The 24,238-nt window shown below is 39.4% G+C and overlaps 1 protein-coding gene across 1 annotated transcript in view; it reads left to right on the plus strand.

Moving 5' to 3' along the window:
• The window catches only part of LOC124258226 (rho guanine nucleotide exchange factor 11-like), a 122,192-nt gene that overhangs the window by 94,394 nt on the left and 3,560 nt on the right, over nucleotides 1–24,238 (plus strand). The window contains 17 exon segments of the mRNA XM_046692290.1: nucleotides 6,044–6,167; nucleotides 6,554–6,617; nucleotides 7,884–7,993; nucleotides 8,251–8,417; nucleotides 8,671–8,814; nucleotides 9,675–9,754; nucleotides 10,810–10,935; nucleotides 11,188–11,305; nucleotides 12,557–12,738; nucleotides 13,070–13,316; nucleotides 13,700–13,787; nucleotides 14,430–14,698; nucleotides 14,980–15,156; nucleotides 19,491–19,600; nucleotides 19,947–20,112; nucleotides 23,015–23,118; nucleotides 23,934–24,135. Coding sequence (XP_046548246.1) covers nucleotides 6,044–6,167; nucleotides 6,554–6,617; nucleotides 7,884–7,993; nucleotides 8,251–8,417; nucleotides 8,671–8,814; nucleotides 9,675–9,754; nucleotides 10,810–10,935; nucleotides 11,188–11,305; nucleotides 12,557–12,738; nucleotides 13,070–13,316; nucleotides 13,700–13,787; nucleotides 14,430–14,698; nucleotides 14,980–15,156; nucleotides 19,491–19,600; nucleotides 19,947–20,112; nucleotides 23,015–23,118; nucleotides 23,934–24,135 — 2,478 coding nt within the window.

Genomic DNA, 24,238 nt, shown 5'->3' on the forward strand with positions numbered 1-24,238 from the left:
TTGTTACTTAACTGATAGTCTCACTTCAACAAGCCCTTGTTAGTTAACTGATGGTCTCACTTCAACAACCCCTTGTTTTGTTACATTTTAATTGATGGTCTCACTTCAACAAACCCTTGTTAGTTAACTGATGGTCTCACTTCAACAACCCTTGTTACTTAACTGATGGTCTCACTTCAACAAGCCCTTTTGTTAGTCAACTGATAGTCTCACTTCAACAACCCCTTGTTACTTAACTGATGGTCTCACTTCAACAAGCCCTTGTTAGTTCAACTGATAGTCTCACTTCAACAACCCTTGTTAGTTAACTGATGGTCTCACTTCAACAAGCCCTTGTTAGTTAACTGATGGTCTCACTTCAACAACCCTTGTTAGTTAACTGATGGTCTCACTTCAACAACCCCCTTGTTAGTCAACTGATGGTCTCACTTCAACAAGCCCTTGTTCAACAACTTAACTGATGGTCTCACTTCAACAAGCCCTTGTTAGTCAACTGATGGTCTCACTTCAACAACAACCCTTGTTAGTTAACTGATGGTCTCACTTCAACAACCCCTTGTTAGTCAACTGATGGTCTCACTTCAACAAGCAAGCCCTTGTTAGTCAACTGATGGTCTCACTTCAACAAGCCCTTGTTAGTCAACTGATGGTCTCACTTCAACAACCCTTGTTAGTTAACTGATGGTCTCACTTCAACAAGCCCTTGTTAGTCAACTGATGGTCTCTCACTTCAACAACTGACCCTTGTTAGTCAACTGATGGTCTCTCACTTCAACAACCCTTGTTAGTTAACTGATGATCTCACTTCAACAACCCTTGTTAGTTAACTGATGGTCTCACTTCAACAACCCCTTGTTACTTAATTGATGGTCTCACTTCAACAACCCCTTGTTAGTTAACTGATGGTCTCACTTCAACAAGCCCTTGTTACTTAACTGATAGTCTCACTTCAACAACCCCTTGTTACTTAACTGATGGTCTCACTTCAACAACCCCTTGTTACTTAACTGATAGTCTCACTTCAACAACCCCTTGTTAGTTAACTGATGGTCTCACTTCAACAACCCCTTGTTACTTAATTGATGGTCTCTACTTCAACAACCCCCTTGTTAGTTAACTGATGGTCTCACTTCAACAACCCTTGTTACTTAACTGATGATGGTCTCACTCTCACTTCAATAAAGCCCTTGTTAGTCAACTGATGGTCTCTCACTTCAACAACCCCTTGTTACTTAACTGATGGTCTCACTTCAACAAGCCCTTGTTACTCAACTGATAGTCTCACTTCAACAACCCCTTGTTAGTTAACTGATGGTCTCACTTCAACAAGCCCTTGTTAGTTAACTGATGGTCTCACTTCAACAAGCCCTTGTTAGTTAACTGATGGTCTCACTTCAACAACCCCTTGTTAGTCAACTGATGGTCTCACTTCAACAAGCCCTTGTTACTTAACTGATGGTCTCACTTCAACAAGCCCTTGTTAGTCAACTGATGGTCTCACTTCAACAACCCCTTGTTAGTTAACTGATGGTCTCACTTCAACAAGCCCTTGTTAGTCAACTGATGGTCTCACTTCAACAAGCCCTTGTTAGTCAACTGATGGTCTCACTTCAACAAGCCCTTGTTAGTCAACTGATGGTCTCACTTCAACAACCCCTTGTTAGTCAACTGATGGTCTCACTTCAACAAGCCCTTGTTAGTCAACTGATGGTCTCACTTCAACAACCCCTTGTTAGTCAACTGATGGTCTCACTTCAACAACCCCTTGTAAGTTAACTGATGTTCTCACTTCAACACCCCCTTGTTACTTACCAATGGTCTCACTTCAACAACCCCTTGTTACTCAACTGATGGTCACTTCAACAACCCCTTGTTAGTTAACTGATAGTCTCACTTCAACAACCCCTTGTTACTTAACTGATGGTCTCACTTCAACAAGCCCTTGTTAGTCAACTGATAGTCTCACTTCAACAACCCCTTGTTACTTAACTGATGGTCTCACTTCAACAAGCCTCTTGTTACTCAACTGATAGTCTCAGTTCAACAACCCCTTGTTAGTTAACTGATTGTCTCACTTCAACAACCCCTTGTTAGTTAATTGATGGTCTCACTTCAACAACCCCTTGTTAGTCAACTGATGGTCTAACTTCAACAAGCCCTTGTTAGTTAACTGATGGTCTCACTTCAACAACCCCTTGTTACTTAACTGATGGTCTCACTTCAACAACCCCTTGTTAGTCAACTGATGGTCTAACTTCAACAACCCCTTGTTAGTTAACTGATGGTCTAACTTCAACAAGCCCTTGTTAGTCAACTGATGATCTCACTTCAACAACCCCTTGTTAGTCAACTGATGGTCTCACTTCAACAACCCCTTGTTAGTTAACTAATGGTCACACTTCAACAACCCCTTGTTAGTTAACTGATGGTCTCACTTCAGCAACCCCTTGTTAGTCAACTGATGGTCTCACTTCAACAACCCCTTGTTAGTCAACTGATGGTCTCACTTCAACAAGCCCTTGTTACTTAACTGATAGTCTCACTTCAACAACCCCTTGTTACTTAACTGATGGTCTCACTTCAACAACCCCTTGTTACTTAACTGATAGTCTCACTTCAACAACCCCTTGTTAGTTAACTGATGGTCTCACTTCAACAACCCCTTGTTACTTAATTGATGGTCTCACTTCAACAACCCCTTGTTACTTAACTGATAGTCTCACTTCAACAACCCCTTGTTACTTAACTGATGGTCTCACTTCAACAACCCCTTGTTAGTTAACTGATGGTCTCACTTCAACAACCCCTTGTTACTTAACTGATGGTCTCACTTCAACAAGCCCTTGTTAGTCAACTGATGGTCTAACTTCAACAACCCCTTGTTACTTAACTGATGGTCTCACTTCAACAAGCCCTTGTTACTCAACTGATAGTCTCACTTCAACAACCCCTTGTTAGTTAACTGATGGTCTCACTTCAACAAGCCCTTGTTAGTTAACTGATGGTCTCACTTCAACAACCCCTTGTTACTTAACTGATGGTCTCACTTCAACAACCCCTTGTTAGTCAACTGATGGTCTCACTTCAACAAGCCCTTGTTACTTAACTGATGGTCTCACTTCAACAAGCCCTTGTTAGTCAACTGATGGTCTCACTTCAACAACCCCTTGTTAGTCAACTGATGGTCTCACTTCAACAACCCCTTGTTAGTCAACTGATGGTCTCACTTCAACAAGCCCTTGTTAGTCAACTGATGGTCTCACTTCAACAACCCCTTGTTAGTTAACTGATGGTCTCACTTCAACAACCCTTGTTAGTCAACTGATGGTCTCTCAACAACTTGTTAGTCAACTGATGGTCTCACTTCAACAACCCCTTTGTTAGTCAACTGATATGGTCTCACTTCAACAACCCTTGTTAGTTAACTGATTCTCACTTCAACAACCCAAGCCCTGATGTTACTTCAACTGATGGTCTCACTTCAACAACCCTTGTTAGTTAACTGATGGTCTCACTTCAACAACCCCTTGTTAGTTAACTGATGGTCTCACTTCAACAACCCCTTGTTATGGTCTCACTTCAAACTGATGGTCTCACTTCAACAACCCCTTGTTAGTCAACTGATGGTCTCACTTCAACAACCCCTTGTTAGTTAACTGATGGTCTCACTTCAACAACCCCTTGTTAGTTAACTGATGGTCTCACTTCAACAACCCCTTGTTGGTCTCACTTAACTGATGGTCTCACTTCAACAACCCCTTGTTAGTCAACTGATGGTCTCACTTCAACAACCCTTGTTAGTTAACTGATGGTCTCACTTCAACAAGCCCTTGTTAGTCAACTGATGGTCTCACTTCAACAACCCTTGTTACTGTTAACTGATGGTCTCACTTCAACAACCCCTTGTTAGTCAACTGATGGTCTCACTTCAACAACCCCTTGTTAGTTAACTGATGGTCTCACTTCAACAACCCCTTGTTAGTTCAACTGATGGTCTCACTTCAACAACCCCTTGTTAGTCAACTGATGGTCTCACTTCAACAAGCCCTTGTTAGTCAACTGATGGTCTCACTTCAACAACCCCTTGTTAGTCAACTGATGGTCTCACTTCAACAAGCCCTTGTTACTTAACTGATGGTCTCACTTCAACAACCCCTTGTTAGTTAACTGATGGTCTCACTTCAACAACCCCTTGTTAGTTAACTGATGGTCTCACTTCAACAACCCCTTGTTAGTTAACTGATGGTCTCACTTCAACAACCCCTTGTTAGTCAACTGATGGTCTCACTTCAACAACCCCTTGTTACTTCAACTGATGGTCTCTGATGGTCTCACTTCAACAACCCCTTGTTAGTTAACTGATGGTCTCACTTCAACAACCCCTTGTTAGTTAACTGATGGTCTCACTTCAACAACCCCTTGTTAGTTAACTGATGGTCTCTCAACTTACTTAACAGTAAACCCTTGTTAGTTAACTGATGGTCTCACTTCAACAACCCCTTGTTACTTAACTGATGGTCTCACTTCAACAACCCCTTGTTAGTTAACTGATGGTCTCACTTCAACAACCCCTTGTTAGTTAACTGATAGTCTCACTTCAACAACCCCTTGTTAGTCAACTGATGGTCTCACTTCAACAACCCTTGTTAGTTAACTGATGTCTCACTTAACAACCCTTGTTACTTAACTGATGGTCTCACTTCAACAACCCCTTGTTAGTCAACTGATGGTCTCACTTCAACAACCCCTTGTTAGTTAACTGATGGTCTCTCACTTCAACAACCCCTTGTTAGTTAACTGATGGTCTCACTTCAACAACCCCTTGTTAGTTAACTGATGGTCTCACTTCAACAACCCCTTGTTAGTTAACTGATGGTCTCACTTCAACAACCCCTTGTTAGTCAACTGATAGTCTCACTTCAACAACCCCTTGTTAGTTAACTGATGGTCTCACTTCAACAACCCCTTGTTAGTTAACTGATGGTCTCACTTCAACAACCCCTAGTTAACTGATGGTCTCACTTCAACAACCCTTGTTAGTTAACTGATGGTCTAACTTCAACAACCCCTTGTTAGTTAACTGATGGTCTCACTTCAACAACCCCTTGTTAGTTAACTGATGGTCTCACTTCAACAACCCCTTGTTAGTTAACTGATGGTCTCACTTCAACAACCCCTTGTTAGTTAACTGATGGTCTCACTTCAACAACCCCTTGTTAGTCAACTGATGGTCTCACTTCAACAACCCCTTGTTAGTCAACTGATGGTCTCACTTCAACAACCCCTTGTTAGTCAACTGATGGTCTCACTTCAACCCCTTGCTTCAACTGCACTGTTCTCACAACAAGAACACCTTGTTCATTTATCAATAGTCGTTCACCTAATTACACGTTGTTAGTTCATGAATAGTCTCACTTACAGAAGACCTTGTAAATTAGCAAATACTCTCACTTAAGAACACTTTGCTATTCTCATGTCAAGGAGATCTTGTTCATTCACCAACAGCATGTCACACCTCTGGACTACACCTTCACTTAGGGTGAAGCGCACATTCTTCAAAGGCACATGTTTAGTTCACGACTAGACAAACTCATGCTTTGTATATATATATACGTTCACCATTATCCACATTCTCTCTTTGTATATTTAACCAGTGCAAGGCTATCGCTGCAGTGTTTGACTTAATGAAGTATGTGTTTCAAGTTGACTACCAACTAGATGTTCTGTATCTGAGATGGACTACAGTTATAACTTCATTCACCTCTTGTACTGAAACACTTCTGAGAAGTGGTACAGTTTGTCAATAGGAATACAAGTTGTACTTCGTGTCACAATGATGTTGTTTGAATATGGAGAAAAGGTTTACTTGGCCTGTAAAAATTCAGATAGTTTTGCTGTGGTCCCCCCTAATTATAGATATATCAGAGATAATAAAGAGAGTTTCAAGCACTGCAGCGTAGCCCCTACCACCTGTCTCACTGCTTGCTTCACGTTGTGTGCATGTGGTGTCTGGGCTTATAGCATCCCTTAACACTTACTTCAGCAGTACTGCTTTCCAAAATAGCCGGCCTCCCAGCTGGACATGGGGTGAAGAGCATTATACAGAGATATGAAGACGGACCCAAGAGCCCCACAGAGAACCCTGAAGCTGAAGATGCCAATCAAGGGTTTGTGCCTAAAACATCATCTCACCTGGTTTCCTGTCAATACCTTTTTATGGGAAAAGCCCCAAAACAAAACAATATACACTGCCCTACTTGTACAGGATAAATGAGAAAAGGCTAGAATATTATAGTTTTCTTTAATGTCAAGTTGAGGCACATTACTTATTTGTCACTTGAATGTTTTATGAATCCTTGGATTTTATGTATTTTTAAGTGATGTTTTTTATTTGAAGGTTATTGTAAGTGCAAACTTTCTAAAAGAACAAGAATATTTAAAATATTACACTGAGAGTGAATTTGATGAAGTGATTACTCTTCTTCAGTCTGCTTGCTCTTACTGCTGACCTCTTTGATTTGTTTAGTAATGTTTCTCCCTGTCTGTGTTCCAGGAAGGACCGCGAGCTCGGCAGATCTGAGAGTATGAAGGGCAGGGGAGAGGTAACCAAACTAAAAGTAATGTAGCAAAGTTTGTTCTCTGCATGCCGCCCTGGCTCCATGCCGGAAGTAAATGTTGTAAAAACAAGTCAGTCTTGAATTGTCTATCAGTACATCATCAATTGATGCACGCTCTTGCTTTCAGAATTGGCCAGTAGACTAAGAGACTCTGGTTAACTCAGTAATGAACTTTCTTTTCATTGTGTTTTGGTTGTTACAGTAAGGTTTAATTAATTTCTGTTGCTGTGACAGACTTGATTTCTTTAGACCTGATCTCATGGGTAACCAAGAAAACCCATGGACAGGGACAAATTTGTGTTGGCAACATGCCACATCAGTTAAAAGATGGTTACTGCCGTATCAAATCCAGTTTCAATCTTCTTGATGTTTACAGTGCATAAACTATCCAAAACCTGGTCACTTTAGATACAAAACATCAATGTGAAAATTTGATGTGTATTTAAGCAGTCGGAATGCATGAATAAATGTTGTTTTATTCCTTATCTTCTGAGTATAAATGGAAGAAACCATATTACTGACTTCAGATAGCAGGTCTAGGGTTTTGTGTGCATGCATTGAATAACATTTAAAAATATATTCTGCTTAAGAAATTTTGAAACAAGTGTAACAGTGCTTCAGCCAGGCAAGCGCCATTGTGCCATTGACACTAAAAATATGCAGTGGCACTATTTACATTGCTAGAGCGTACCCATTGGTGCAACATTTAGTATAATCCACAGGTCTTCTATACCATGGTTACCATGAATGGCAATAGTCTCAACTGCATCGGGTTCGATCCCTGACCGCGTCAAACCAAAAAGACGTTAAAATATGGTACTTGTTGGTCCCTGCCTGGCGCTCGGCATTAATGGGTACAACAAGGACTGGTCGGCTCGGAGTCAGTATAATGTGTCTGAGTGGGGTATTCATGCTTCACTGCGGCATGGTATCTCAGTGGGCTAGCACTATAAAACCAGCTTTAGTCTGGGCTAGTACAAGCAGCCGCACATACACATACACACGCATGCACGTCGTCATATGAGCGAAATATTCTCAAGCACGACGTTAAACCCAATTTCACCTCACCTCACCTCAACTGCATTGGCAGACATTTTAGTAGTTAAAGTGCCAATTGGCAACACTCAAACAAATCCTGGCTGAAGCACTGGTGTAATGTTTTAGAAGTCTCTGATTCTTATCTTGTTTTCTGATTCTATGTCAGTTACAAATTCTGCAGGGTTTTCTTTATCCCACCATGTTCTAAGTTCAGTCTGGTTTCTTTAGAAGGGTGATCGTCCAGCACGGAGAGCGAAGAGTGATGTAGACATGGATGACAATACAATCAAAGCTCTTAATCAGTCAGGCAGCTCCTCAACTTCCAGCTTGTCCAATCGGTATGATCCCAGCTTACATCAGCTGCTATGTGTACCTAAGATCAGTAACAACCCTTACGAATAATTTATATTATGTTCACTAGAAGTAATGTGGAGAAATACGTCATTTCGGTTTTCATGATTGGATAAGCTATATGATCTACCATAGACGTATACATAATTTTCAAGCAGAGTGTGGAGAGACCTATTATTTCCTCCACATTACTTGGCTGCAGAGCTGTATAATGGGCAGGTTGACCATGGTGTGTTGTTTTCAGCAGCGTGGAGAGTCCTTCCAACTCCACTGAGACAGTCCATGAGTTGATTGCAAACGACTCTGACTTGGATGTGGAGTCCGAGCTGCCGTCACTGAAAAGCCTTCTTGGAGACGACGTTATAAAGAAGTTAAAACCAAAGGAGAAGAAACGTCAGGAAGTGTTGAATGGTATGTCATGATTCGGTTGGAAATGTCCATCACACCATGAGCTGATATTGGATCAGAAATGCAGGGAGTGATGGTGTTGAGAACTTTCAGTATTCATTGGTAAAATTAACAAGTAAAGTTGTGAGAAAGTGTTTCACAGTGGTTACAGTGACAGCTTTTGTACATTCATTTCAGTCTGCAACATAACTTCTCACATTTTCAAGGTTTGGTCTTCTGTTGTTATTGTTGATGTGTATGTATATTCTGTCAACAGAGTTGTTCTACACAGAGAGAGCACATGTCCGATCACTGAAGATTATTGACAGGCTGTTTCATCGGCCTATGGCAGTTGAAGGTAGCCATCATGAGCTGGCACGATACTTGTTTCCTAATCTGGATCAGATGATAGAATTACACAGTGAGTAATGTGATACTTTAATCCCCTTGTACTCCCCAGCAGCAATTGCGTAGATTGATGCTCATGATGTTGATCACTGGATTGTTTGGTCCAGACTTGATTATTTACAGACCGCCGCCATATAGCTGGAATATTGCTGAGTGCGGTGTCAAACTCAACTCACTCACTCACCCCAGCACCAATTGCGTAGATTGATGCTCATGATGTTGATCAGTGGATTGTCTGGTCCAGACTCAATTATATACAGACCGCCGCCATATAGCTGGAATATTGCTGAGTGAGGCATTAAACAAAAAAACAAACCAAGGTACAGTTACTGACCATTTCCATCACATAGAAGCCCTGACACACAAAGAGTTTGTTTAGAATAGGCGGCAAATAAACAAAACAAGACAAACATGGTTCCCTAGTAATTGTGGATTCTGTTCTCATAGATGATACTTTTTGAAAATAGCCTAATTATTAACATTTATTATTGGGCAACTACAACATGGCTGTGTTCTTCAGCTGTGAAATTGGAGCCATTCCGTTTCCTGTTCAGGGCCCCGTTCCACAAAGCGATCGTAGCGCTAAGATGATCGTAACTCCCATACTTTAACATAGACTTACGACAATCGTAGCGCTACGATCGCTTTGAGGAATGGGTCCCTGGACTATATTCAAGTTCTAAAGCAGTTCACTATCATGAGGTGAAGACTGCTGTGTTTGATTAATGTCTGAATCACATTCCATACTCGCAACAAGTGTCCAGTGGTAGATGGTTGAAAACTACTTTTATGTAATGTTCGTTGATATGTTATTTGCTTAGGTTATCGAGAAACTTTCACCTATTACAAATACTGTGGTATTTTTGTGACCAGGAGAGCTGAACAACCAGATGAGGAAACGCCGTCAGGAGAATCCAGTAGTGACAAGGGTAGCAGATCTCTTGTTGACCAGGGTAAGTTGTGGTCCTTGAGAAGTCCAAGTACCACAGAGGTTCACAGACATACTGACAGAGATAATTCTGGAAACAATGTACACTTAATAATTTCTTAAAATTCTTTGGAAAGAAAACGCAGCTATGACATGGGCCTTTTTGACCCATATAATCCTAATTTGAGCCATAATTACGATGTTGATGACATTTGATTTTAAAAACTTGCATATGTAAGAAGGGAGATAAATCTGATATTCGGCAGGGCTGTAGAATGGGACTGCTCAAATTCTTTCTCAAATTTTTATGGCCACCATCACTGCCAGTAATTCTTAAACATTATTGTCACTTACATGGAAGCCATGTACTCTTTAAAATTGGGTCACTCATATCCCACCAGATTAAATTAGTATTGCTAAATATGGTGCACTGGGACCAATCACTTGTTTGGCTCATTGGAAATATCAGATTAAGTTAACCAATGGAATGAAAATTAAACTAGAGATGTTTGCTTGGCCTCTCTACTAACTGGGGATGGTGGCAGATATATCAAACAGATCTTGAATTGGTGCCTTTTGCTATTTGCAGATTTTTGGCATATATATTTTTCATGATTTCCATGGAAACGATTTGGACTTAGTCTAAAAAAATAAAGCTGGACTTTAACTGTCAGATGATTTGTTCTTTCAAATTTGTGTGCACTGAGGGGATTTGTCATCTTCTGATGACGCTTTGTTATTGCTCAATTCAGCAATATTATAACTCTTTGAATAGAAAAACATTATGCTGGACCACACACATTCAGCAATCCATGTCATTTGGGCAGAAACACAGTGAGCTAGAACAGACATTGTAATCATATATCCTCATTACTGAGTTTTGTAGGACCTCAATATGAAATATTGATATATGTAGACAAACACGATGCAGCTGTAAAACATTGGTGATTGCACCATTCAACAACAATCAAACATTATGAAAAATGGGGTAACTACTTACATTGTCAACATACCTTCTCCAGCTGTTACCATAGTTATCAGTAACTGCACATGCTTAGCATTCTATCCTTTCTATTGCAGTTTGATGGTGAAAATGGAGAAATATTCCGTCAAGCATGTGCGGAGTACTGCCGTAACCAGTCCTTTGCCCTGGAAAACCTGAAGAAACATCAACGCAAAGAACAGCGGCTGTCCCTGTTCCTCAATGTAAGATGTTGGAGTTAAAAGTGTTATGATTCATGTCACTATTTATTTTGAAAATATCATGAAACAGTCTCAACATTTTTACAGGGACTCTAATTGGTAGATATTTAATCATGTTTCCAAAAACTCAGGATAATAGGCACTTGACGTAGTTGATTTGTGAGCTTGTGAATACATAGAATGCTGATCTGACTGACAGTCAGATGGCTTCACTATGAAAACTGTTACATAACTCTCACATATCATCATGTACAGGAAGCTGAAAGTAGTCCTCTCTGTCGCCGACTGCAACTCAAGGATCTCATGCCGGCCCAGATGCAGCGCTTGACAAAATACCCCCTGTTGATAGATAACCTCATGAAATATACTCAAGGTAGGTTGGTAGAAGGTTGCAGAAACTTACCTGTCATGTAGGGAACATAGCTACTTTCACTGGTTATGTCTTTATATACTACATATTATTTGTCATTCAGAACTGTCAAAGACTTCAGGTTAGAATAGCTTCTGAATTCCCCATGCTTGTTGTTACAAGGCGTTTTGAAATAAGGATGCTGTTACACCACAGTCGTTTGATCCTAACAGATTGTTGAGATTTTTTTCACCCGGCGCAACACGGAATGGGGGACTACGTATTCAGCAATGTTTGTCTGTACTTCCGTCTGTCCGTACATCCCGATTCTTGTTGACACGATATCTCATGAACTGTTGTACCCAATGTCTTAAAATTTGGTGACAGCCTACGTTGGGAGATTACGGTCGATTTGGGTGACCTTGACCTTATTTTCAAGGTCACCACGACACTTTGACCACTTTTCCAACTCTTGTTAACGCGATATCTCATGAACTGTTGTACCCAATGTCTTCAAATTTGGTGACAGCCTACACTGGAGGATTACGTAGACACCAGTCGATTTGGGTGACCTTGACCTTCTTTTCAAGGCCACCACGACATTTAGACCACTTTTCAAACTCTTGTTAATGCAATAGGTCGAGGAACTATTGTACCCAATGTCTTCAAATTTGGTGACAGCCTACACTGGGGGATTACACAGACAACAGTGGATATTGGTGACCTTGACCTGATCTTCAAGGTCACCACTCCACTTTGACCACTTTTTAAACTCTTGTTAACGCGATATCTCATGAACTGTTGTATCCAATGTTTTCAAATTTGGTGACAGCCTACATTTGGGGATTACACAGACACCAGTCGATTTTGGTGACCTTGACCTCATTTTCAAGGTCACCATCCCACTTTGGCCACTTTTCAAACTCTTGTTAACGCAATATGTCATAAAACATTGTACCCAATGTCTTCAATTATGTTGACAGCCTACATTGGGTTATTATACAGACACCAGTCATTTCAGGCATCTTTTATCTGACAGAAATATAAAAAGTAGTAAATATGTTATAAATATTTCGTTCTTCTTTAGCGGCGGGGGACAATTGCCATATTAGTGGCAAAAACTTGTTAAACCATGCTGTCAGCCATTGGTTTGTCCTCCTTAGTCTCTTCTAATATGAATTTTGAAAGGATAAGGAAACACATGCACCATATGAATGATTAACACAATAATGCATTTGTTCCAGTAGTTACATTGCACCCGCTCTGTAATTTCAGCCAACTCTGAAGAGCACAGTCAACTTGAGAGAGCTCGGGATAGAAGTAGACAAATTTTAGCATATGTGAACCAGGCTGTGAAAGACTGTGAAAATTATCACCGATCACGGGTTATACAGAAAAAGATAGACAAACGTCCAATAGAAAATATGTCGAGTCATCAATCTTATGAAGAAATGAAGGCAAGTTCTATTCAGCCATTCAATTCATTAACAGAATAATGAATCATGAACACTGTTGTCCTTATCTATAAAGTTGAGTCTCCTAGTTGTCATTTTGTAGTTCGTTCTTTAATTTTTCTCATTTGTTTTATACAAGGGCAAGATAATCATCATATTTAAGCCACAGTAAGATGTAAGACAGACTGTATTTTCTTTTTCTGGCATTTAGTTTTAAGGTCAGCACTGTTGAACCCTTTTAAAAAAAGGATAGTTTTCTTGAAGGACATTTTGTCATTGCCATTACACATTTACATTAGGCAGATGAACAGTTTTGTTTACAATTGTGTTTCAGAATCTGGATGTAACTCAACACAAGCTGGTGCATGATGGGGTGTTGTCGATGAAGTTGCGGTCACATCGGATGATGGATGTGCATGTGGTGCTGCTGGAGAACATCATGGTGCTGTTGCAGAAGCAGGATGATAAACTGGTCCTGTGTCAGTCTAATGCACAGTCTTCACGAGCAGAGGACAAATTTGTTAACACCCACAGCCCACTTCTCAAGCTGCAGAACTTGCTGGCCAGGAATGTGGCAACAGGTAGGTTTATGCATGTGATGCAGAGTGTGGTTTCAGTGGCCCAGTATCGTTGTACTAGAGTGCCAATGGCACAGTCAAATTGACATGGCAAGTATAAGTGTTTAGTGTCCTATAGGAGAAAGGTATTCTTCCAGTAGGGACTAAGCCCATTTCTGGTGTCCCCCGCCGTGATATTGCTGGAATATTGCTAAAAGCGGCGTAAAACTAAACTCAGTCAGTCAGTCAGTCCAGAAGGGACATTGAAATGTCAAATGATGGACTTAAAATCATTATTGTCTCTATTGTTTTCTCATATAGTAATATTTAGTACATAACATAATGCATGAGACAGATGATGTGCTTTATAAACTATGCAGTCTAATTCAGCCTTCTTTCCTTTTCAGACAAAAAAGCATTTTTCGTTGTAAATACAGAAAACAGTGGACCTCAGATCTATGAGTTTGTCGCCCCGACACAAGATGAGAGGAAAAAGTAAGCACTTCTCCATATGTCCAGAAGCTGTTCTTACACTATGTTCATAGTTGACATAGATGGTGCATTCACTTCAGAGCTTACAGATGTATGTATGTATGCGTGCGTGCGTATGCATGTATTTATTGAATGGGTAAATGTCCCAAATTATGTCACACTTTCCAAAGTTATTGTTCATTTTGTTGATGATTTTTGTATTTCAAATGCTACAAGCTTTCAATGGAGGCCATGGGTTCAAGAACGTCGTTTTTTGTAGTTATCAAGAAATAACATTCAGTTTTGATTCTGCATCAGCCAGTCTGAAAATAAGAACATACACACTTTCAGTTATCTAGGAATAAGAAGCTGCGAACCCAAATCTCAAAGAAAGAAAAGTTGACTTGTTTCAGAAAATAATACATTACTACTTTACGAAGGTTATATGAATCCTGATCAAAAGGTCGAAGTACAGACTACCTACTGGACACATGAATATAGATATGTATCAGAGCACACTGACAGTGAAACATGTGTGTTGAATGGTTGAAATGCAGCCCACTTGACCATCGAGTAGCATATCTGAACTTATTTTAGATTAAATGTTATAACAATATAAAATACTTGTTGCCAACTGACGGAGTACACTATGACTCTGTCTTGCAGGTGGATGAAATATATCAATGATTCAGTAGAGGAGGTGAAGAAAAGGGAAGGATCATCGAAGTTTACCCCATTTGTACCCCCCAAATTACCACCAGCAATAGTGCCCCCTCCAGGAAACCATGAACCAGAGACCATCTCATTACGGAGAGATCAGATCAGGTCAGTGTCATCACCTCAAAACAACACAATCTCCACTGTATCACCATTGAAACAAAGAGGAATTCATCCGTACTATTTGCAACAACAGATAGTTTTGCCTACATGCTCATGCCAGTACAAATAGAAATCCATAGTAGCACCAGTCTATTCTGAAAAGTTTTGGGTTTTTTCAAATTCATCATATGGTTGATATGTCAGTCATACTGTTTCTGAAGTGTGAATCATGTTTGCCTCTTCTGACATTTCTACTTGCCTGTATTCAATTATGTATTGAAAATTAATGACTAAACACCAAGATCGTATTGGTATGGTGTTTAAACATGGTGTCATATTTCTACTGTGTGTGTCAATGTGTACTCACGAGTAAAGATATGGATGGTTGTTGATTCAGGGTACATGATTCACGGTCAACAACACCGCCACATGAAGCGTCGCGGCCACCAACGCAAGTTGGCTCGGGAAACAGCAGACATGACCCAGACATCTGAATCTACACTGATTCAGCCACATGAAGTTCACATATCAGATCCTGTAGTGGGGCAGGCAGAACAGGTCCTCACCCCAATAGGTAGGTGCCTCCCTCCACTAACACATCTGAGGAGCAAACACCTGGGTTACGATTCAGGATCAGCATACCACTTCAATCCTACTGGCTCACATCAAACCATAATTGAAAACATGTCAATGTGTGCTCATTGACACCTTTGACCACATTCTTGATAAGTATGCCTGTTTTAACATTCAGCTGAACAATTTCTGAAGTAATTCAATTTCTTTCTTTATGTAGGTCTAATAACCATAGTTTTTGAGTTCTGTGAGGGCTAATGAATCATTGACAGTGCTATTTTTGTAAAATTCATTTACGTTCATGTTGGGAAGGGTCTTAATGAGCAAGTATCTGAATGTAATTATTGGATGGGTGAGAACAACTAGCTTTGGATGTGGTATGTCTCTGAATTTTACAAGTCAATTTATGACAGTTGAATTTATGAATATGTCTTTTGAAGTTTTGTACTTAAATTATCTATTCAAATTATTAATAATGTAAATGTAAAGCTTTGTAGCAAGTAATCATATATAACATTTCATTAACAGTTTAAATATCATCGATGTTAAAGGATAATATTTGTATTGTAAATGCCCTTGTTGGCCAGTGATCCCAGCTTCTGCTGTTTGACTAACTAACAAGAATTTTATTTCACTCTTGCCTTGCATATTTACTTGCTTGTACGGCGTGTTACCTCTCAGCTTAACAGAACGCTTCCTACATAACCCATCATAAGTGTTGAGAGCGCCATGTGGTACTACGGCAATAGCAGACACCTGTGTGTGTGTTACACGTGTGACTTCTCTGGTAACAACACACTGACACATTGTTCTATATATATATGAATATGTACACACATCACACCATGTTCTGTTAAATCTGTTTTGTAAACACCTGTCACTTCAATTCCTGCCTGAAGTAATCTCCCTTCTTATATCCTGTATACATTATTCCCACATACAGGGCTGCACCAATAATATATGACATTAACAAATAATTTAGGCCATTCAGGTAGGTCTGCACCAATAATGCAGGACATTCAGGCACGTCTGCATCCATAATGCAGACATTCAGGTAGGGTAGGGTTGTACCAATAATGCTGGACAGTAAAGTAGGTCTGAAGCAGTAATGCAGGACATTCAGGTAGGTCTGAACCAATAATGCAGGATGTTCAGGTTGGTCTGAACCAGTAATGCAGGCCATTCAGGTAGATCTGAACCAGTAATGCATGACTTTGGGGTAGGTCTGAACCAGTAATGCAGGCCATTCAGGTAGGTCTGAACCAGTAATGCAGGACTTTGGGGTAGGTCTGAACCAGTAATGCAGGACATTTAGGTAGGTCTGAACCAGTAGTGCAGGCCATTCAGGTAGGTCTGAACCAGTAATGCAGGACTTTCGGGTAGGTCTGAACCAGTAATGCAGGACTTTCGGGTAGGTCTGAACCAGTAATGCAGGACATCCAGGTAGGGCTGCACCAAACATGCGTCCAAGTAGGGGTGGAGCAGTAATACAGAACAACTGTCAGTAGTACAGAAGATTCAATATTGTTTATAGGAAAGTTGGTTTATAATTCTGCTTGATAACATATTTTCTCTTGCACTATAGTTTGGCATGAAATGCATGTGGACCCGTTTTTTTGTAAATATCTCTTCATCCAATGACTCAATCTATCTCAAACTGTGCAAGTGGATGTTTTGTCAGACAACCTAATCACATTGTAAATCACCGATTTTATGCATTTGTATTAAAGAATCTGTCTATGTAACTGTCAACAAAATAAACAGCAGAACGCAAACTGCTTGCAGAGGGAGGGAGCCAATGACCTGTCACAGTGGCAGTGTTGGGTCATAAAGGTCAATGCAGTTCATGATAGTTACCTGTGCACTGCACAGTGATAGACCGTTTGGATCATTCACATTGACTACTTCTAGCTGTCATCATGAAATCTTATTCAGATGATGCTAAACGTTTAATTAGAAATGTGTTTAATTTTTTTTTAAAAGAGAGCAAACGTAGCAAACCGATTTATAAGGTGTCGGATTACATGAAACGTACAACTTTTGCTCTTGGCATGAAAAAGAACATTGTGCTAAAAATTGTGAAAAATGAACCAACAACCAATAAACAAAACCTTGTACAAAAAGGTAGGCATCCAAAGTTAGATTCTTTTGACATCAGGGTCATCAGAGATGTCATTCGCCGGCTATTTGCTAGAAATGAACACCTCTTCATACCTGTCACGTGCATAGCTGACCTACATTGACGAACGTTGACCTTTATGACCCAACACTGCCGCTGTTACAGGTCATTGGCTCCCTCCCTCTGCAAGCATTCTGCGTTCTGCTGTTTATTTTGTTGACAGTTACATAGACAGATTCTTTAATACAAATGCATAAAATCGGTGATTTACAATGTGATTAGGTTGTCTGACAAAACATCCACTTGCACAGTTTGAGATAGATTGGGTCATTGGATGAAGAGATATCTACAAAAAACCGGGTCCACATGCATTTCATGCCAAACTATAATTGAAAGAATCCTTTAAGTCTGAAATTAGGAGGCAGATTTTTTTAGACTATGATATGCAGTATTTTTATAGTTAGTAATCTCACGAGAACAGATCTTGTATATCCAAGAGGCAGAACATTAGGTAGCAGTAGTAATTATGAACAATCATTCACCTAACCTGTATTCTGAAGGAAGTAGTTACATTTTGAAATCGTGTTCTGCACTTGAACGGACAGATTTTTATAGCAATTTTCTCAGTTTTTTTAAAATAGTAATTCCCTTGTTTTCCTTTATCTGATTGTATTGGCACTGTAACTTTGAGTTGACCTTGTACCCAGCAAGCTGTTGAACAGCACTATGCATGTTGTAATCTATTTGATCATCAGGGTTTGTCCAGATTCACAATGTCAAGTTGTCTCCCTGTCTTGCCCATTATAAAACATCTTACATTGACAGCAGCAGGCATTATGTGGATTGTTTAACACCTGGTTTGAATTACAGTTTTAAATATTTTTATTCACAGTTAACTTAAATATAATTCAGCTAACTAAACATTATTCCTCTTACCAAACACTTAAGTATATGTCTATATGTTTTCAAGTGTAGTGGCTTCATTTCAGTTGTCCTCAGTAAGTATTCTGAAGGCATTGGGAGACTGGATAAACCCTGTGGTCAGTTATATTATTATTTCAGTTGTGTTAGTAGGGAAGTCATTTGTTAGTGTTAGACATATTCTAGATAAACACCACAGTCATCATCAGTCCTCATCTATAAAGATAAATGTGACGTTAGGATTCTAGCATAGCATTGAGGTTATATTGGTCTGTAGTCCCCATCCACCATGTTGTTTTTGTGCTATTCTAGGTTTGTGAAAGTGTTACGGGAGTCTCAGTAGACAGGTTAATTCATCCAGTGTGTGAGGCCAGTCTGCATATCGGCCTTGGCACTATTGCTGTCCTAGGTTCAGGGGCGGTGGGGTAGCCTCGTGGTTAAAGCATTCGCTCATAACACTGAAGACCCAGGTTTGATTCCCCACATGGGTACAATGTGTAAAGCCCATTACTGGTGTTCCCTGCTGTGATATTGCTGGAATATTGTTAAAAGCGGTGTAAAACTCACTCACTCACTCCTAAGTTTATGTTGAGGTAGTGTAGTTACAGCAGGTGTGAATAGATCCTGGCTTCAGTATGGCAGAGTATTTTGACTATGATCACTTTTGGGTTTACAGAGAAAACAATCTGACACTTCGTGTTATGGGATCACTTGGGGGTCACCATTTGTTCTCTCAATAACGTTTTCTAAATTTCAGGAATTACAAATAATGTTGTACATTTTTTTGTTTGAAAAGATGTTCTTGCCAATATGTTCAGAATTAGTCAGGTTTCTTTTTAGAATTTCATATAAACTTTATTTTCTTTATAATGAACTGGTGGTGGATAACCTTGACCTCTGAGAAAAGCGATACTAGCATTGAAGAGTCTCTGAACTCGTTTTAGTATAACAGCATTAACATGTGGTGTTGCTTTGCTTTCCATGTTGGATCATATCATTAGACATAGATGCTGCTGCTTAAGTCAAGATGTAGTTTGTGAAGCTGTTGGTATTATCCTGGCCGTGGATTGTCATGATTGTAGAAACTGAAAGTGCAGGCCAATATTCGTGGATAATAGATGTTTGTATTTTCAATGTTATCACCATGGAAACATACACACTTTGTTTGCTATTGCCAACAAATGCCTTCTGCCCGCCACACTAATACACTGACCAAATGTTGCCCTTTGCGTCACCTTTGACCTTGATGATTTGCATGCTCTCCATTTATGTGCTACCTACTCCATACCAAACAGAAAAACTTCGAAGAAATGACGAATCTTTGGAGGCTTCAATGGAAGAACGGGAAAAAATATTGGCACAAATTCAGGGCTTGCCTATTGATGAGACTCGGGGCACTGCCGAGGTTAGTTGTCGTGGTGATGAAAACGTTTGGTTCACGATTTTGAAATTTTTCCTAAGTTTGAAATACATTCAATGGAAGGGAAGGAGTTATGGTTTCATTTTATCATTGGTGTATGGAATATCTATTTTCAATTTCATATCTTTTCCTGTAGTTAATTTTTCAACATGAATTTCTATATTTTGATCCAGTTATATGTATTTAAAAGTTATTTTTTTAGATAAGAAAAAGGAAAGAAATTCTATTTATAGCCAACAAAGAATATGATAAATCTCCTGTGAAGACAATGATTTGAAGTTGGAAGCACAATTGTTGGTGTGACTAGACCACAGATGTTTGTGCTTATCAGGTTGACACTGTGATGGGCGGTAACCATGACGACAACGAGAGCAGCAGCCTTTTTCTGATAAAAGCAGCACAGGAAATAAATTCTCAGCTGATGCAACTTGTGATAAACTCAAACAGTAACCAGGCCCCAATGGCATCCCCATCATCCACTCCACAAACACCTCATTGTATGTTGGTCTAACATTCTCCATGATTGTCTTGTCGGGTATAAGTTGGTATGTCCCCATCTAAACCGCAAAGAAATATTGCTGTATTGAAATTAGTAGTTGTACTGTATATTGATGATAGAAAAAAAAGAATTCATTAACCAGAAAATTAAATGATGGAATATTCAATCATTTAGCCATTATTTTCAAAGTTATTGACTTTGTGAGCTCTTTACTGGTATAGAATTTTTTTTCTTCTTTTGTTTCCTGAGCAGCTGAACAAAAGCATGTTAAACACATGAAGTAAACATTTTTGTAGTTACATTTTGAATAGATATTTGTTTCTATTTTTATTTTTACAATTTTTAGCACTGGTATACAATGTAAATCGAACTTTAAATAAAACAAATACATTTTGATATGTTTTTGGATAGTATGCTGATAACAAACATAATGGTAATATTATTTAATATCCAAGATCTGTTAGAATGTCTGAAGCAGCTAGGTGTAGAGTCCAGGTGTTTTGTATGCTTCAGAGATCTGTTTTTGAGGTGGTTGTATTCTGTTCTCCCTCCTCTTTCTTCCCTTTCATTTAGAAGGAAAGACTAAAGTGGGGCGAGGGATACATAAAATGTGTCAAATGTAACTGAATGATACTTTGCTTACCACCACTTTTGAATGTTTATGTCCATCTTAGGGTGATAAGTTAAGCCATGAGCAATAATCAGGGTGATTATAATCACAACCAGCAGATCCGTGTATCAAAGGGAGACAACTCTGCACAACCTTCATTCACTTGCTTCTCATGCTTCCAACATTATCTGTCCAATCCATCCACTGTTTGGAACTGCTTTTGTTCAGCTGCAGTACCAAACACATCAGTATTAGGTTACCCAGTTCTGTCATCATCAGCTACTGCTAACTACAAGGGGACATACTTCTTATGCTGTACAGTTTCAATGTGTTTCACATTCAATGTTAAATAAGCCATGTGTTTGTTCTGGGGACAGGCTAGATGAGCTAGAACCTACATTACAGTGTTACAGTTTTGTCTTGTCCAGTTCATTGACACTCATATCAAAATTGGGAAAGAAGGCTGCATTTAATGATGCACGCAGCCCTTTCATTGGTTTCCTTTTTAGACAAGTTTGATTCACAGTTCCACTTACTTCATTTCCTGGGTTTGGTATTTCATTTCCGTGTACTTTTCTCACCATCATTTCAATACTTTTTTCTTGTTGATATTGATATTTGTTCTCATGGTAAAATAAATTCACTGTACTTCTTCTGTTTGCATCCTTTGCAGATGCAGTATGTTACACAAGCTTAATTTCAGTGCACTTTGCAGACAAAATCACTGACACTAGCTTCATGATAAAATGCTCACAAGATTTAAACAGCTTACTCTACAATTCTAGCATTTCTCTCTTCAATGTAATACTAATAGTTAAGTCAATACTTTTAATGTAATGAGCAATATAAAAGTCATGGGTTTTTTTCAAACTTGTTTACAATTACTTTCATACATCATTGTTAGTATCATTGTTTAACATTATGCATGTGTAATCATCTGTCATCATAATACAGGTTGAGGCCATATAGCTTGGTCAACTCACATCAGAAACTTTATCCAAGCTTAAGAGCCCACTGGTTGAGGGAGCAGATGCATGTGCTTTAGTGTATTTTATAATCAAACATATACATTAACTATTTCCTTTTTTATTTTTCCAGTGAAATCATCTGAAATATGATCAAATAAATCTTTGCATAGAAGAACATATTCAGCCGCATAACTTACTTAGGTTTGAAAGATGAAAATATTTTCAGAAATGGAGTTCCAATGTTAAAGTCAGACATCAGTAGTAACTTGACCTTGCAGACAGCTCCCTCACAGACAGGGCTGGGTTAAACTGCATCTTGTATCCATGCATAATTCATGGACTTAACCAGGTTTTTTAACATTTAACTGTAACCACGGTAATGTAGGTTCCAAATTGTGTCCTCCCCTTTAAACAAATGTGATTATGTTCAATGTCATGTAAAACTGTTCATGTTTCAATTTCAATCAACAGATTGAGGACGTGCGAGTTTGAAATCCTTAACATGTGACTTGTTGAACTGCCATGTTTGTTGCTGTTGATCAGCAATGGTCGTCCTATTAACAACATGACCTGCATGTTTCACTGACATGCTTTGCTCATCAGGGGAGTGTTCATGACGACAGATGCGACGTTGAATGACCACAAGTGCATGCCAGATCCTTGTTAATGTCAGAATGTGGTGGTTGCCAAGGTTGAAGTAATAATGTGGTATTCATGCGCATATGTTCTTTATATATCATGGAAGTAAAAAGTAATTTAGCAAGAAAAATCTTATTTACACAGAAAAAAAACTGGTTTGTTGTGTCAAAACAAAAAAACAAAACAAAAGTTTTTTTTATACTTTTTCAAAGTCCTTTGGCAGATCTGGTAGAAATCTGGGTGTGAATGATATATATCAATCCAGGAAAAAAATACATGAAAATGGCTTGGCATTGTAAAATAGTTATGGCATTTGTGTTCACAACAGCATGACGTCTTCTTGAATGCAACTCAGTTGAACAAAAAACATTCCATTCAGCCGTTTGCAATCTGTTGGTTAAGATTGACTGGTTGATTGTTTCAGTTAGTATAGGGCATTTTAGTAAATGAAACTGCTTGATATTTTGACCATGTGGCTGTAGATATAGACTAACATTAAAGGGGGACAACTTCCATGTTGAAATTGTCTTGGTAAATACCTGAAGTGATAAGGTTGTTGGTATAGGCATGCAGCCTACTTTGACACTAGTGTCCCCCTTTAAGACTGCTGCAACATGGACTTGGCAGGTGCCTGTGAAGGCTGTCGTGGGTTGTGTACTGACATGTACTGTGTTTGAATACAGCAGGGGCAGCACGAGCAGAACAGCCGAAGGTTACAATTCCGATTCCTATGGAACAACTAAGGGATATGGCAATAAGGATGAATCAGATTCTCACCAAGTTACTAGTACGTATGCACTTGGAACCAAACTCAGTATTCCAGGAATGAGTTTTCTCTTGTTGATTCTACCGAAGTGATGCAATGTCATTTTTTTACCACCAGAAAAAAAAGTTTGACAAAAGTGTAACCTGTAGATAAGTTTACCCCTTCTACAGATGGCTTTTTAGGTCCTCCAAATTCGGCTTATCTACAGTCATATTCGGTGGATGCTCAGTGCCTCATACTTAGTGTAAGAGGTGATTTAGATGTGGATTTGGTGGTCACACTGTCTACAAGGGAAACCGACTGTCAGCTGTGACTACTGATTGTTCTTATTAACGTTGTGATATACAATAAACAAGAAGTTGCCATCCATATACTCGTCTTACATATTAACAAGTGGTTGGACAGATCCAGGTTCCACCACAGGCCACATTGATATAGCTGTAATAATGCTGACTGATGTGTTTACTGTCCTATGTTAAATTACCAGAAACAGAAGATAAATTTAAACAAGGCTAACTATAGGTAGCTTTACTAAAGTTATCAGATCAAAGTGCTGTATGATTATTGTGGGACAAGTGCTTTTCAGGGCCGACAGTGGTGGTTGGGGCTTTGAAAGTAGTGTGCTACAGCAGTGTTTGTACAGCTTCATACCACTGTATTTTGTTTCAGGCAATATACTTTAGAATATTCAGATGTCATATTTGTTTTGGATAGGTACAAGAGATTGAATCTCTTGAAATTAGTTTAATAGTTTATGTACGTAATTGGCCTAAAACAATCCTCTTGACCAAACTGCAGAAACAGGGAACTTGAGGTTCATTGTTTGATTGTTTTAGTCTGCTGTGAATAATCAGGAAGAGGAGAAGGAGGGTTTACGAGAAGAACTGCGCCAGGCCCAGGAGAAACTCACCTCCCTGAGGCAAATCCAGATGGCGGTCATGGGAGGCAGCTTGCCCCATTCCCGTCCATCCAGTATCGTGTCTGCCGGCTCCTCCGCCACTGAGGAAGAGGGAGCGGCACAAGTGCCCTCCGTTAATGGTAAGAAGATGCTGTGGTCCATTAGATGCTGTGGACTCCAGTTAAAAGCAATGGTACTTTTTCATAGAAAAAACAGATGACAGGAGAGCAGATATTATTGCAC

Source organism: Haliotis rubra, unplaced genomic scaffold (genome assembly GCF_003918875.1).
Source record: "Haliotis rubra isolate DU_JTF1 unplaced genomic scaffold, ASM391887v1 Scf688, whole genome shotgun sequence".
NCBI lineage: Eukaryota > Metazoa > Mollusca > Gastropoda > Lepetellida > Haliotidae > Haliotis > Haliotis rubra.